Source organism: Aulonocara stuartgranti (genome assembly GCF_965226115.1).
Source record: "Aulonocara stuartgranti genome assembly, chromosome: 7".
Lineage (NCBI taxonomy): Eukaryota > Metazoa > Chordata > Actinopteri > Cichliformes > Cichlidae > Aulonocara > Aulonocara stuartgranti.
In genome coordinates, this window is record NC_138945.1 from 60427220 (window position 1) to 60441431 (window position 14212).

Here is a 14212-nt window from a genome sequence, read left to right on the forward strand (position 1 = left end):
GACTTTGCAGCACATCGTAAACATTGGTGATGATGGAAAGTTACTGTCATGCTATGAAATACAACATGTTAACAACAGTAGTGTTATTACTACCTACTTTAGTAGGTTTAGGGAGCTAGTCAAACATGTAGTAGCCATCCTACCTTTGACCCGTTCTCCACGGTTGAGTTGGATCTCTCCTTCCCCCTGTGGCGTGTAGGGCTTGACCACAATGAAGGTACGTCCTGGGACGGCACTGTAGAGTTTCCGTTTGGGCCCGCGGGAGCCTGACAGTGCTGGAGGCGTGTGATGAGGTGGGCTTGGGTCTCTCTGCACAGAGCCAGGGCTGTAAACAAATACATATGTCACTGTGGTGATTCCAGGGAGCTGGTAACTGAAGCCTGTGGTCACCGACATGTTCGTCAGCGGGACAGAAACCTGGTGACACCCCCTGGTTGTTATGGTGGCCAGGGAGGGATTCATAAACAAGTTCCAGCACCTGCCAATGAAGGGTCAATAGTCAGTGTTCCATGGGAGAGTCATCAGTGGAGAGCACACCCCTCACAGCCACTACCTCACCTTTCCCTTCTTCTTATTCCCTCTCTTCCCTCCTTAATAGCAATAGACAGTATCCTCCTTGCTCTCTTTTACCTCCTCCTTCTATCTCTCCCCTCTCCCTCGCATCCTAATCGAGGTAGAAGCAGAAACATAACGGTTAGAGGAACTGCACTGCTTCCTTTTCTGTGTGGTTCTGCCAGATCCGTCTGGAAGCCCCCTCCCCTTAGTCCAACACATCCTGAGTTGGGTGTCCAGCAGAAGTCCCCTACAGAAAGGGACAGAAATCCCCCATACGTCCCCAATTCCAGATGCTCCAGGCTGGGTTACAGATCTTGCCTCGTCCTTGAGTCCTGGTTGTCCTGCTGTGGAGGAGAGAGGCTGGGTTTGCTCCCCAACTCCCGTTCCCTCTCCCGGGAGTCCCGCCGCGTCTGCCTCTCCTCTCCCCTCCACCCCTCACACATACACGCTCTCTCACACACGCTCGCACACACTCTGGCAATGCTGCTGCTACTGCTGCTGCTGCTTTGCTCCGTGGCTCCCCTCCCCTTTGACGGCTCGCTCACATTCACACACCACAAGCCCTCTATGTGCATTCTAGCTGTGTGCATAGGCACATACACAGACAGCCCCCTCTGCTCCCGCTAACACTGCACCTTCACTAGCACGGCACATGCCGCCACCAGCATGTTGCTAACACGTCGCTTACAGACATACACACTCGTCCCAGAGCACGATTGATCTCCTGCCTGTCTGCCTGCGAACGTGCACGCACCATGGCTCCCTGAGGCAGGCAGTGATAGTATGTGTATGTGTGTGTGTGTGTGCTTGTGTGCAGTGGGGTGGGGGTCAAAAAGCTCCAGCCGATTTGGTTTAATTGTCGCTCCTCCCTCTTTTCCCTCGTCTCAAATCCTTTCCCTCTCTCTCCCATTCTCTCGCCTTCATTTCACCCTGTTATCCCTTTTCTCCTCAACATTTCTCTCTGCTGCGTCTTCGTTCTCTCTCTTTCCTTTTCCATCTTTGCTCTCTCTCTCTCTGGCGGTGAATTCTAATACAGCAGCAGCAGAGCTCCGCCTAGTCTTCATTCATCACTTCTTTGCCACCGCTCTGTAAGTTGCATTCAGCGTCACTCTGCCTCTTGTCTGATCAGAGCTTCACCATAGGTCAAAAAACAAAAAGCAATACATCTATAGTAATCACAAATAGGAGATTAATAGAAATCAAATGCTTAAAATGGCATTTCACCAATCTGAGATGTTCTTGTTTCTGTTTCACATATAGACAGGAGACTGTATTTTTACTGTAACAAGTGGTTTTCTTATGCCCTGAACTTGGACCTTGATGCTACTCTCTGCAACGTTTACTTAAAAGACAAGAAATCTCTAAACCTCTTCATCACTTTCACTCTCTTTCACTCTTTTGCCATTTCTCCCTCAGCATATTGTATCAGTCACTTTAAAGCCTTCATTCGATCCTTCACCAACCTCATGTGCCCTTTCCTCTTATTTCTAAATCCTTCGGTCTACTCTTTCCCTGATTTCAAGCATTATTTGTCTCTTTCTCGCCCACACTCTCTATTGCTTTTCTTGCTCTCCTCATCTGACCCAGCCTCTCTTTCTCTGCTTCCCTCTCTATCGAAACAACAGCTCGCTGACGGCTTTCCAATTACCGCCGGGACTGAGGCCCAGAATGGCTGCCGCATTTTAATGTCAGAGCCCGAGCACTGAACATCAGCAGCGTGCACAGCGGAGGAAGCGTGCACAATTGGAGAAGCAAGGAGTTGAGGCTATGTCAGAATGACACAGATGTGGAAAAAAACCCCTTAAAGGACCATTTCATCCATTTCAATAACTCATATATACCTCCTCCCATCCACTACACTTACTGTGAGGTTGTGTACACAGCCTAACCTTTGCTGGTCCTTGCAATTAAGCTGACCGGACCTGGGTGACACATATTATCTACTGTATGTGTCAGACAGAAGGGAGATGTTGGAGCTGTTTTTGCCCTCTCCTTGCCTGTAATAAATTGCTTTAGTTGCCAAGGATGAGGTTTAAACGGCACTTAGAAAAATTCAGATAAAAATCTTAATGATCATAAACCTGAAAGAAAAAAAGAAAAAAAAGCAAAAGCAAAGTGGATGAGCTAAGTCAAGCAGACAACTACAGCTGAACTGCACACATAAGACTCACTTTGTGTCACTTTTCCTCACCTAATTTATCAAACACGCCCTCTAAATTTAGTGGTCTAATTAAGCTGCAAAGTTCCCATGTTTCCCTCTCTGCCACGTCATTGGTGTTGCTCCCCTGCTTCGTGGCTCCGCTGCATTATTTATTCCCCTCCAGCACACCACCATCCACCTGTAGGCACCGGGGGGATTTTTACTCATCACTTCCCAATTTGTTTGCGTATTATGTTTGTGGGAAGTGACGAGCTTGGAGCCCAAACTCCAAATTGTAATTATACTCTTCTGCTGTAATAAATTATTCCAAGCTTTGATTTGCCTGACTCAAGACGAGCCTAAATGGCTTTTATTACATTTTCTACTTTCTCGATGTCGTTGTCAATGTTGTATATCAACATTTCTCAATAGAAAGCAATTTCCATTGCAAGAGTTAGTTAACTGGTTGCTTCGGGTATATCCTAGATTGTTTTGTGTTCTCCGTGGTTATAATATTGTTTAACAGCTTCCTGGAAGAGGGTATCAATAAGCTTTCTAAAATTAGTCTGAGATGGACGGACAACAAAAAGTTGACTATTTAAAAATGTTAAAGGGATTTCTAATTGATTTATCATGTGGTGTTGAGTGGCAGCACTCAGCAAAGGCAGCTGGGTCCTTGCCTTTCTCTGGAGCTTTATAGAGTCCATATCATCAAAAACATTCACTGCGCTTTTTTTCTTTTCTCTTGTTTTGCTGCAATATTGAGCGTAGCTTCAGAAAAATACAAATGTAGGACCCATTACATCTACCCTTAAGCATGCACTTGTGCACAAACTCCTAATGCAATCTACAGTATGATGGATACTCATCGTTTCCTAGGACACCAGGATTTGTCTCCGTTACGATGGCAACTATCAATTTGAGAAGAAGAAAATTCAGGTAAAAAAAAAAATCCCGAAGAGTCAAAAACATGAACTGAAACTGTAAATTTGTCATAAAATATTTGATTTGATTTATATAAAGCTCCATCCTGATTAAAAAAAAGTGCACTGCAGCTGTAGCAATAATTCAGTTTACACAGATCACACTGACCTTGACACTTAGTATGATTTTATTCCATGTGCAAATACAGTAAAAAAGGCGATGTCAGATAATATAAGATCCAAAAATAAATGTTATCCCAGTGATTACACTCCAGTTTAGGGGATAAAACCCTTTGGGGAAAAAGTGTATAGGTTTTACAAAAAAGTCATTTTAATTTTCAGTGTACGAGGAAAAAATTGAATAAGCTCTGCATATGGTAAGTGCAAACATTTCCATGTCAGTTATCAGATTCCTAATTAGGATTGATTTTGTTTTGTTTTTTTGCAAAGACAGCTAAAAAAACAGATTAATATTTGAACAGCTTGTTAATAAATCTAGCTCTTTCAGTTTGTCTCTGTGCGTGAAATCCCAGCATAAGTCCAAAGATGCAACTGCAAATGCCATTTTTACAGATGCCATCAAAACTAAGCCGCCTCAGTGTAGCATTTTCTCACATGACTGCCTTGTCTTCTCAGGTAAATGGCTTTTTCCTCAAATAGCACAGCTCTCTAAGGTGAGATGAGCTCATTATAAACACAGTCATAATCAGCATCACACTTTGCATCGTAATGATCATCAGTCTGTCCTTTGCTTTACTGCACATGAATGGACATGCTATATGCTCTCTCATTCTTTCCTGGGCAACATGGGAGTGTTAATGGCTATCAAGGCCAAAGCAGAATTTGGACTGTGCTCACTGGGCAGAACATATTAAGGTCTTAGACAGCAAATCTGTTTGTACACAGACAGCTTATGCTCTGCAGGGTCTTTAACATTAAACTAAATTAGAAGCAAGAGTCAACTGGTGTGATTAACACATAACTCTAAACTGCGCCTCAATCTCATATGTGGGAGGAGCTCAGCTAAACAAACCCCTTATAACGAGAGTCTTGCGTCTTTTCATAAAATAATCGCTATTCACTTTTCACTGTAATATAAAATTTACCCAAGATATGAAATAAAGTATGGGAGGTGTGATTTATAGTAACTTACATCACATGTGAACTCCTTCACATTATGCTTGGCAATGGGCCATAAGCCTGTAGATAGGTGATGTGCTCTATTTGTAGAGGACGTTTTCTATAAGAACACCTCAACATGTTCCTATAAAGGTGCAAAGGGAATATGGAGAACCGAGGCCTTTCACTGAGCCATGAAAGTCCTTGATCATAGCTAAAAGAGTTTGATAAACAATTTATTCCTAACTGAAATGACAGATTTGTATGTATCCCGTGGCCTTGCTCACGAGTCAGCCTAAAACAGCAACAAAGATTGCCAGCGCTTATCGATGTGGCACCTGCAGCGATACAGGTGTTGTACTGTGAAAAGGGACCTGATCAGAATTTCAGCTATCACCTGTAGTCATGAGCTCTGGAAACTGACAGAAAACAAGGCAGTAAAGTTATGTTTGCTTCACAGGTTTTTGGACCCTCAGGGACAAGATGAAGGACTAATGTATGCAGAAAGGATTTGGCATAAAAACCTTGAGGGGACATAAAACAGGAGAAGACCCTGGGGCAGCCCTAGAATATAGTGAAGGGATTACATATTGAATGTGAACTGGAAACACCTCAGAAACCCCAAAGTAGAGCTGGAGGATGTGACTAGTGGGAACAACATCAAGGCTATCATAATTATCAAGCTTCTACCGCAAATGAGTGTCAGAGCGTGCTGAACAGAGGTTAAGCTACTTGAAGAACTGGTATGTTACAGATCAATGCCAACAGCTTTGGAGAAAGACCAGCTAAAAGTAAACCACATCTACATTATTGATGAATACTGACCTGACTCTGAACATTTAACAAAATGAAAGCCATACATCTAGTTTTTAAAAAGCCTATCCAATCAAAGATCGGCTATGAAGGCCTTGGACCGGAAATGAGTTCATCACGGTGCTAAAATAGAGAGACAAACGACCACTCACACTAACATATACATTTACCACTAATTTAAAACTATTAATTAAGCTAACATGCATGCCTTTGGACTGGGGGGGGGGGAGAAACTGGAGGACCTAAAAGATGAGAAACCAACCGGTAGGTTCAAAATAAGAACTTTAATGCTGTGAGATGACAGTGCTGCCAGTCGAAACACAAAACAACACTAAAATGACTGCACATAATGCACTATACTGCATGAAATTACCATAATGTGGAATTACTGTGTGGCTAACCCAGTCCAGAGGGCAGTACTCTTTTAAACAAAGATGGAAGAGAAACTGCTAAATGGATCTGTGTTAGATTACTCTAAAAGATCAGTCCCTCTCCCCTGTGTCCTTCTTTGATGTATGAATTTTCCGCAGGTAAAGCAGAGCAAGCTCAACACTCCTTTTTCTCCTTTTTGTTTCTCTACCCTTTTCCTGTCCTCTATGCATACCTCGGGCCTATGGCCGTGTTGAGGTGCCATGAATAATCTTCACACCGCCAGTGTCTGGTGTGACTAATGCATAGAAAGGAAGGATAGAAGTTGAAAAAGAGGTGAGGAGAACAGTAACAGAACAAGTAATTCAAAGTTGAAGGGAGCAGCACACCTCTCACTTTTATTTGTAACATAATGGTCATTGTACAGTATATCAGCAGGGAAATGAGGCCTATTTGTTGTGTGACTGAATTTTTATTTAAAATAAACTGTCCCCTAGCCTCCCGTGAGTTGAGAAAAAAAAGGACGGAAACAACCAACAGCCCAAGCAACGATCTAACGGAGCCTGTGCTGGCTGAGTTTAAAAAAAACTAACTTGGCTCCGAAAAACTGAACAGCTTCATCTCTTATTTAATGTACCCTGGTCAGAGGGCATCTCATATACATACACTTCTAAATAAATACTGACGAAATATTTCCCTACTGCAACTGTGGGGAAAGTTGGATACAAAAGATCAAATATTGTATCTATTGCTCAACAACATCACAAAGTGTCTATCTGGCTGCTTGAAATCTTTCTTACAAACCCAGACAAATAACTGAGAGCTCAGGTGCACAGTTCAACATCACAATTTCTGACAATGACACTGACGAGACAATGCTCCATTCTTGATGATTAATTATATCTTTGTGTTGTCAGCCCATTACGGCAAGTAGCCAATTAACCTTTTACGACAGAGCCAAATTTGCTTTGTCCCGATAAAACTGTGCCATATTATCATATTAACATCATGAATCATGTCTAATCATACTGTCTACTACATCAGTTGGAGTTGGAGTGAAAATCGTAGCCACAGCTTTGATTATTGTTAGATTTTGATCTTTAAATTAAAAAACAGAAGTCTAACCTGTTTACCCTTTCTATTGTCTCCATCTAAACCTTTAGCTGAAGGGTAGCCAAATCCTGGCAACACTGCACACACGTGAGGAGGAGGAAGTGATGGTGAGTTCCACAGGAACCTGCTAGAGTTGGCTGTTGACTGGCCAACTAATTTCACACTCCCCTGGCACCCATAATGCCTCTAGAGTTACCACAGGCATAAACAGAAGGTCAGAGAGTGAAACGGAGAGAGGGAGGGAGAAATATTACAGAAAAAAATATCCAAGGACAGCATCAGTCTCACTTGGGTGCAGATTCTGGCCATGGAGACCAGCTGCTCGTTTTAGGCTTTTTATACATTCTCACTTTAATCCATGGCACACTAAAAAAAAAAAAAAAAGGTCTCAACGTTTTGTGTACAAAAGACTGCGATATTTCATTTTTCTTTACTTTCATCGTTCTGCCTTTTGTGTCACTTTATGTAAGCCTTGTGCACAGTGACGACAACAGCAAAAGATGTATATCTCTGTCAGTGACTGTTCACGCCAACGCAGCACCAGATATAGTAGAAAAGGACGCACTTACTTTGCGATCATTATTGGACATAACATGCTTCACAGAAAGAGTGGAAGGTACATTAATGATGCGGGGAGACTTTTTTTTAATTAACTAAATTTACTTCATGTATTCCACTTCATTTGTTTCATTTTATTTGATTGTGGTACACTTAGTGCATACACTTTAGACTCTAGAGTTTTAGTGTTTAGTGATGCGTGCAAGTCTTTTATATGATTTAGCAGATTATGCTGAATGTTCTCTGGCTGCAAACTGCAGACGGATGACAAGACTATGGAGCAGTGTTTGCGTGTTTGTGTGTTAATGACAGAAAATGAGGTAAAAAAACGTGAGCGCCTGTGAACGTGCGCGTGTGAGTCTCTTTGATGGATGGAGTAAAGTGACAAGAGAGTATTAGAGGAGAGAGGAGTACGGCTGGAGCTGTGTCCGTAATGCAATTCCCTTGACAGACATCAAGCTGTTTCACACAAACACACGTACATTTGCACAGAGCGTGCGGCATCGCGGAAACACATTAGGTGGGCGCTCTATGTAGGTGATCTTGTGCTGATATATGACCATAATAAAAAGCTTAACAAGTGTCTGCAAACCAGTTTAATCTTTTGGTTCAAGATGTGATCAGAGCTCTAGTTTACTGTGCAGTTTGTCTAGTGGTTCAGAGGGGAAGAAATTCGTCCCAGCATCCTGCAGCACCAGTTCATCTGCTGTATTTATCTATCAACTACGTGACATTACTCAGAGATGTAGCTTCAGAATGTCACCACTGTCTCTCAGTATCTGTCACACAACCCAACATCTGAACAAACACACATTGGCAGCTGTCAATTGGTCCCGGTGGTGATAATCATTAGTCCCTTTCCATCTGTCTGTCTCTGACCTGTGCACGTGGTTGTGTCTCCACGTACGATTACATATACCACATCTGAAGTATGTTATTTGTGATTCCAGCACGATACCGCAGATGGGCTCGTTACATAAACAGGGTTTTTATTTATGCCTAACACTCATCATGTCACTGATCATACCAAAGCACCCTTACAACCCATGGGCCACCCAACAGCTACGCCAAATGGAACCGATACCGATCTGTATTTCAATCTGTCACTACCACATTATTAACATACATTTTTAGATCCAATACACAGTTTTGTAGCCAGGGTGGACTTTCACATGTCAAAGCCTGAATGAATAAACAAGATTCTGTACTGACTGATATTATGTCATGATTATCACAAGCAGCAGACTGTAGCAGATGGAATAGGATGCAGAAGGCTGCCTGGTGACTAACAAGTGATTCAGACACATCACATGGGGCCCTTTGCTCTCTGAAATTAGGTTTAAAAATCAAAGTAGCTAGCAAAATCACAAGGGCAATAAAAATGATGTACTTAAGTGAATAGCTGCCAAGACTGACAAATGTGAGACATGAATTAGAAACAGGAAATAAAAACAGATTCACTTTTTTTTATGAAGCTCTCTGCTAAGTTGAGTAAAAAAAACGCAACTGAACGCAGGTTATTACAAACCTGAGTCTTCCACGAGGGCCATGCCCATGAGGGTAGCCGTGGCTGTGGGACCGTCTAGGAACTGGTTTGTCATCTTCATGCATGTGATGTAGAGACGGTGAACGGGAATGGGAGGATCTGGAGCTGCCAGTACTCTGGAGACTGCTGTCAGGGATCTCTCCATGACGACTCTGATATAAGACATGTGTAAAACATCAATCACCTTCCCTGAGATCATCCTTCTCTTTTACTCCTTCACTCTTTCTTATGAATGCATTCATTTTTTTTAGGTTTACATTTCATATCTGCGCGACTTCGCTTACTTCTCCAAGGCTGCTGTGCTGTTGCCCAAAAGCAGGCAGACTGCGTAGTGAAGGGACGGGGGAGTGACCCTGGCGGCCACGGGCTTCTCTGGTTGGTTGAGCATGGATGTGATCGTGGTCCCCGTTCAGGTTGTTGTCGCTTGCAGAGCGAAGTAAGGAACGGGGTGAAGGCAGGGGGCCAGGCATCACACGTCGACGGTTGGTGTAGGAGGGAGTCTCCCTGAAAGGCACTAAGAAGAAAAATTACACATAATTATACACTGTTGGCATTTCAGTAAAACCTTAAGATGGATTTCCTAATCCACTGAAGTGGCTTATAAACCTTAGCAATTACCATATTTTAACTTTGAAGGATCAAATACAGAATAAGATAAAAAAGTATATAGAAAGGGATCACTGGACTTTTTGGAATTTGTTTGCAAAAAAATGCAATTTGTTACGAAGTTCACTGTAATTTCTATTTCAGCATGCTGAATGTAAGAAGAGACACAATGCCTTTAAGACGAGAGTGAGGCATTACATCCTGCTCACACCAGATGGCAGAGTTTTCCTGTACTTTATTTCAGAGAGAGAAACTACTAAACTCAGCAGGGATCCAATAATCCTCAGGAACATTTTCCAGTTCTGTTACATTTTCATCTCTTTCACTTTTTCTTCTTTGTATTTTCCACTGTATTTAAATTATAATCACTTTCCGTGACCTCCTTCGCTATCTAGGTCGAGCTTGATGCCTCTCCAAGTCTACCTTCACTTAATTCAATTCAATTCTATTCACTCAATTCTGCGCTCTGTATTGTAAGGAAAAGCCCACATTAATACAGAAATCAGACGACCCTCTATGAGCAGGCACCTGGCAACAGTGGGAAGGAAAAACTCCCTTTTAACAAGTAGAAACTGCAAGCAGAACCAGGATCAGGGAGGAGCAGTCATCTGCCATGACTGGTAAGGGGTGAGGGTAAGGAGATCGGACAAAAGACACACTATAGAAGAGAGCCTGAGTTTAATAATCATTAATAACTTAAATGCAGATTGGTGTAGTGAGTGAAAAAAGATGAGTGAAGAAGTAACACTTAGTGCATCATGGCAAGCCCCCTACACCCTAGGCCTTTCGCAATGTAACTAGAGGAGGATTCAAAGTCACCTGATCCAGCCCTAACTGTAAGTTTCATCAAAAAGGAAATTTTTGAGCCTAATTTTAAGAGTAGAGACAGTGCCTGTCTCCCAAATCCAAACTGGTTCCACAGAAGGCCTGAAAGCTGAAGGCTGTGCCTCAGATTGTACTTTTAAATACCCTGGGAACCCCAAGTTCACTCTGTCAACTTACCAACATCTGATGCTTTGTGGACCTTAACGATTTCTGCCAGGTCAAAGTTCCCAGCTATAATAGCCACCTGGAAATGGGAACAGAGAAACGTACAGGGAGTGGAAAGGAACAACATGAAAAAACATTTCCGTCCTAACTTTTTCACTAAATATTCAACACTTTCAACACTTTGTTGAAGGAGATTGTGTAAAAATCTGTATAGCGCTACACTGACCAACCTCCATTATGTACAAGCAAATTATATTTGATGTGCATAAAACAAATGTCAGTATGTCAGTATCAATTTTCTGCTTCATCAGCTATAAAGGCTGGACTCCAACATCAGGTTGCATATTTCAGTTAATTTAGCTGTGACGTACTAGTGTGTAAACCTTTTGTATACCTCACATACCTGAAAAGCAGTCTGGCTATTGTAGTTCTTTATCTCTTTATTGGCTCCCCGGAACAGGAGAACCCGTGCACAGCTCTCCTGAAGGACAACAGAGAGTTGTGTGTGTTTACCTATAGGAGTATTACATGTCACTGTCCTTCATTCTATTGTATGCAACAGCATACAGATATGCAAACAAATACACATGATGACTCCCAAACACAGATTCTAGATAGACACAGCAATCACTTACATATGTGATTCTTTGGAGCACTTATGGATGTTGTTTTGCAGCTTCTAATTGTCCTCTCAATTAGACACGGACAGTTTAAGAAGTATAAGTCATGTTTAACGAATTGCTTCACATCTACTGTCTGCATTAGTAAAAATAGTTTTCTGAATGTCAGATCAGACAAAGTGCACCTAAAATTGACTCCTCGTCTGTTAACCAGTGCAGCTATTAATGGGCGTATCAGCGATGGGCCAAAGAAAATTGTATGTCTCCAGAATCTGTTTTCTAACATCACATGCTACTGAAAAAGGACGACCAAGAAAAGCACATCACACCATGGAGGCAAGATGAATTATTTTAAATTTACTAGGAAAAACTTTGTAACAATTCGGACATGGTTTTAGAAAGTCAAATATCAAGAGGAGTATAATAATTTGTGTGCTATGCAGCATGACAGTGGTTGCCAGAGGCAGCATTACAAGCAACCTCTTTGATCACTTCTAAAAGAAACAGACTTACAAAACTGTTTGAAAATGAGTCTGACAGAGGTGACAGTGTAAAAAAAGAACAAGAATGTCTCTTGAGAAACGCCTGTGGCTAAAACATGAATTTGTGAATTCAGGAAGAAGCCCGTTCCATGAGGTACTTTTAAAAAAATACAAGGCAGGCACGTTTGAATTCAATGAGTTTTTGACAACTAAGGCACTATTTCATGACGAGAAGCGTTGGTGGAAGAACACTTTAACTGCTGCAGGTTGAATCTAAACAAAAATATGATCTAAAGTACAAAGAGAAGTTAGCCACAGACATATGCCGTGTTCCCACTTCAGAAGGCTTACACTATTCCTATAGACATACAGTAACCTTAACCATAACTGCTACTAGTCTAGCCCTGACACTAAGGCTTCACTCCAAATTTTCTTGATCTACATTATGGCTTTTAAAACCCAAGACAGACAGGTCCTCATAGTGTGACTGTGCATACAGATTCATGTTTCCACAATATGTGAAATAATCCCCACCTATATCCACATCATTGCAGTGATACAGTACAAGGCAACATTTTTTCTAGACTTTCTTGTATTTTTTTTTTACTGGTTTTGTGCAATAGTTTTTAAGATGATTCGAAGGCCTTCAAAGGCTTTATTTGGACACTGATTGCTTTTTTCAGTCCAGTCCTGAGCATTTTCAGAGGAATATTTGCATTTTTTTTTTGCTTGTTTGTTTGCTTGTTAAGCAACTTAACACTAACCTATGAAACATTTAAGTATAAATGTGTCTACATGTAACAGCCAACTTAGCAAAGACCCAATTTCAAATTGTATGTTTAGGCACTTTACTGTCAAGTCATTTGTTCCCATTTATTCAGCAAATCTACTAAAAATGCCAGACAGATAATTTGTATATTTGCACTAAGACAGTGATTTTAAAACCACTAATAGAAACTTAACATATCTTGGCGTGGAAACTACAGTATCTGAAGGTCCTATCTTTAAAAAGAAAAGAAAAAAAGAAAGAAAAAGAAAACAAATCCAACAAAGTCTGAAACAGAACATGAGAGAAGCATCTGGTCCTTCAGTTGATGGATTTTCTGTTCAGTGAGCCCTCATCAGAAATGGTCTCAATGGAAGGGTAGCTTTCAAGAAGCCATTGTTAAGGAAGGAAATAAGGCAGAAAGGGCAAAGAGTTGGCAAATTACACAAGAACCGGACTAAAAATCAGTGGCAACATGGAGGGATGAATCTAACTTTGACAGAAAATGAGCAAGGATCTCAACATTATTAAAGCAGTGTGAGGTCATCTTGGCAGAGAATGGAACAAAAGACAGCCAAACTCCAGAGAAGAGAAGTACAGTTTAAAAAACCTGGAGAACCATTTCTGAAGTTTAGTTAAAAAAATTACAAGATATAGGCCGTGCTCAAGAATAAAGGTTGTCATACCAAATACTGACTTTCATGTATGTTTTAATTGTACAAACTTTACATACTGTATTTCTATATAAATGTTTCCACTTTGTAAATGCTTCAGTATATAATAATTTTTATGACTTTGTGTATTACGTCTTGGACGTTTCCATCTAAGCAAATGTTTAGTACATATTGAATTTACTAATTGCACTGTGTCTGGCTGCGCTACACACATGTCTTTGGACTCAAATGTACTCAAATGAGTACATTTAGCAATATCAGCCAGAAAGTGTGAAAGCTCCAGTAAATATAGTAAAAAAAAAGTTGTTGCACAAATACTTGTGGCATGACATTTTGTAGGTGGTTTGAAAAGGTATTTAACATAATATATAGCTTGTTTGAAAAGCAACAGATTAATTAGAATTCAAAAAGTGTGGGTATAAAAAACATGGGCTTAATTTAATAATAATTAAAAGAAGGAGAAGAAGAAAAAGAGGAAGGAATCTTAACAATTACAGAACAGACTTCCTGATTAGTTCACAACAACAAGTTTCCGTTTTACTCTGTGTAGAACTAGTGTGACATACTGTGTGTAAATGAGTACACACCCCTAGGCAAGAAAGCCCAGCTGTAAATTGACAGGATTGTGTGTCCATGTGCTGGCTGGTTGAGGGTCGATATGTAATTTAACACAGAGAGCAGAATTAATAGGACTAACCTTTCACTAAAATCAGCAAAGTAACTCTAGTGACTCTTAGTGAGTCACACACATTCAGGAACATGCATGCCCAGATTCATTTATTCTGTTGTTCAGTTAATACATCCATGTGGTTTTACTCTTCAGGCTGTTTATAGCAGATGATCCACTCCTGTATGCACTGGAGCACCCTCTTCTGGTAAAACACAGATGCTAGTATTGGCGGGGGATGTGATGGATCACACCTTTAATCTGTTGCTTT

The 14212-nt window shown here is 41.1% G+C and overlaps 1 protein-coding gene across 1 annotated transcript in view; it reads right to left on the minus strand.

Annotated features, from left to right (window-relative positions):
* Positions 1-14212, minus strand: part of shank3a (SH3 and multiple ankyrin repeat domains 3a) — a 223719-nt gene that overhangs the window by 70597 nt on the left and 138910 nt on the right. The window contains exons 13-17 of the mRNA XM_082542543.1: positions 11136-11213; positions 10745-10811; positions 9421-9650; positions 9119-9288; positions 144-325 (exon numbers count right to left, since the gene is read on the minus strand). Of these exons, the coding sequence (XP_082398669.1) occupies positions 144-325; positions 9119-9288; positions 9421-9650; positions 10745-10811; positions 11136-11213 (727 nt within the window). The remainder of the gene's footprint in view (positions 1-143; positions 326-9118; positions 9289-9420; positions 9651-10744; positions 10812-11135; positions 11214-14212) is intronic.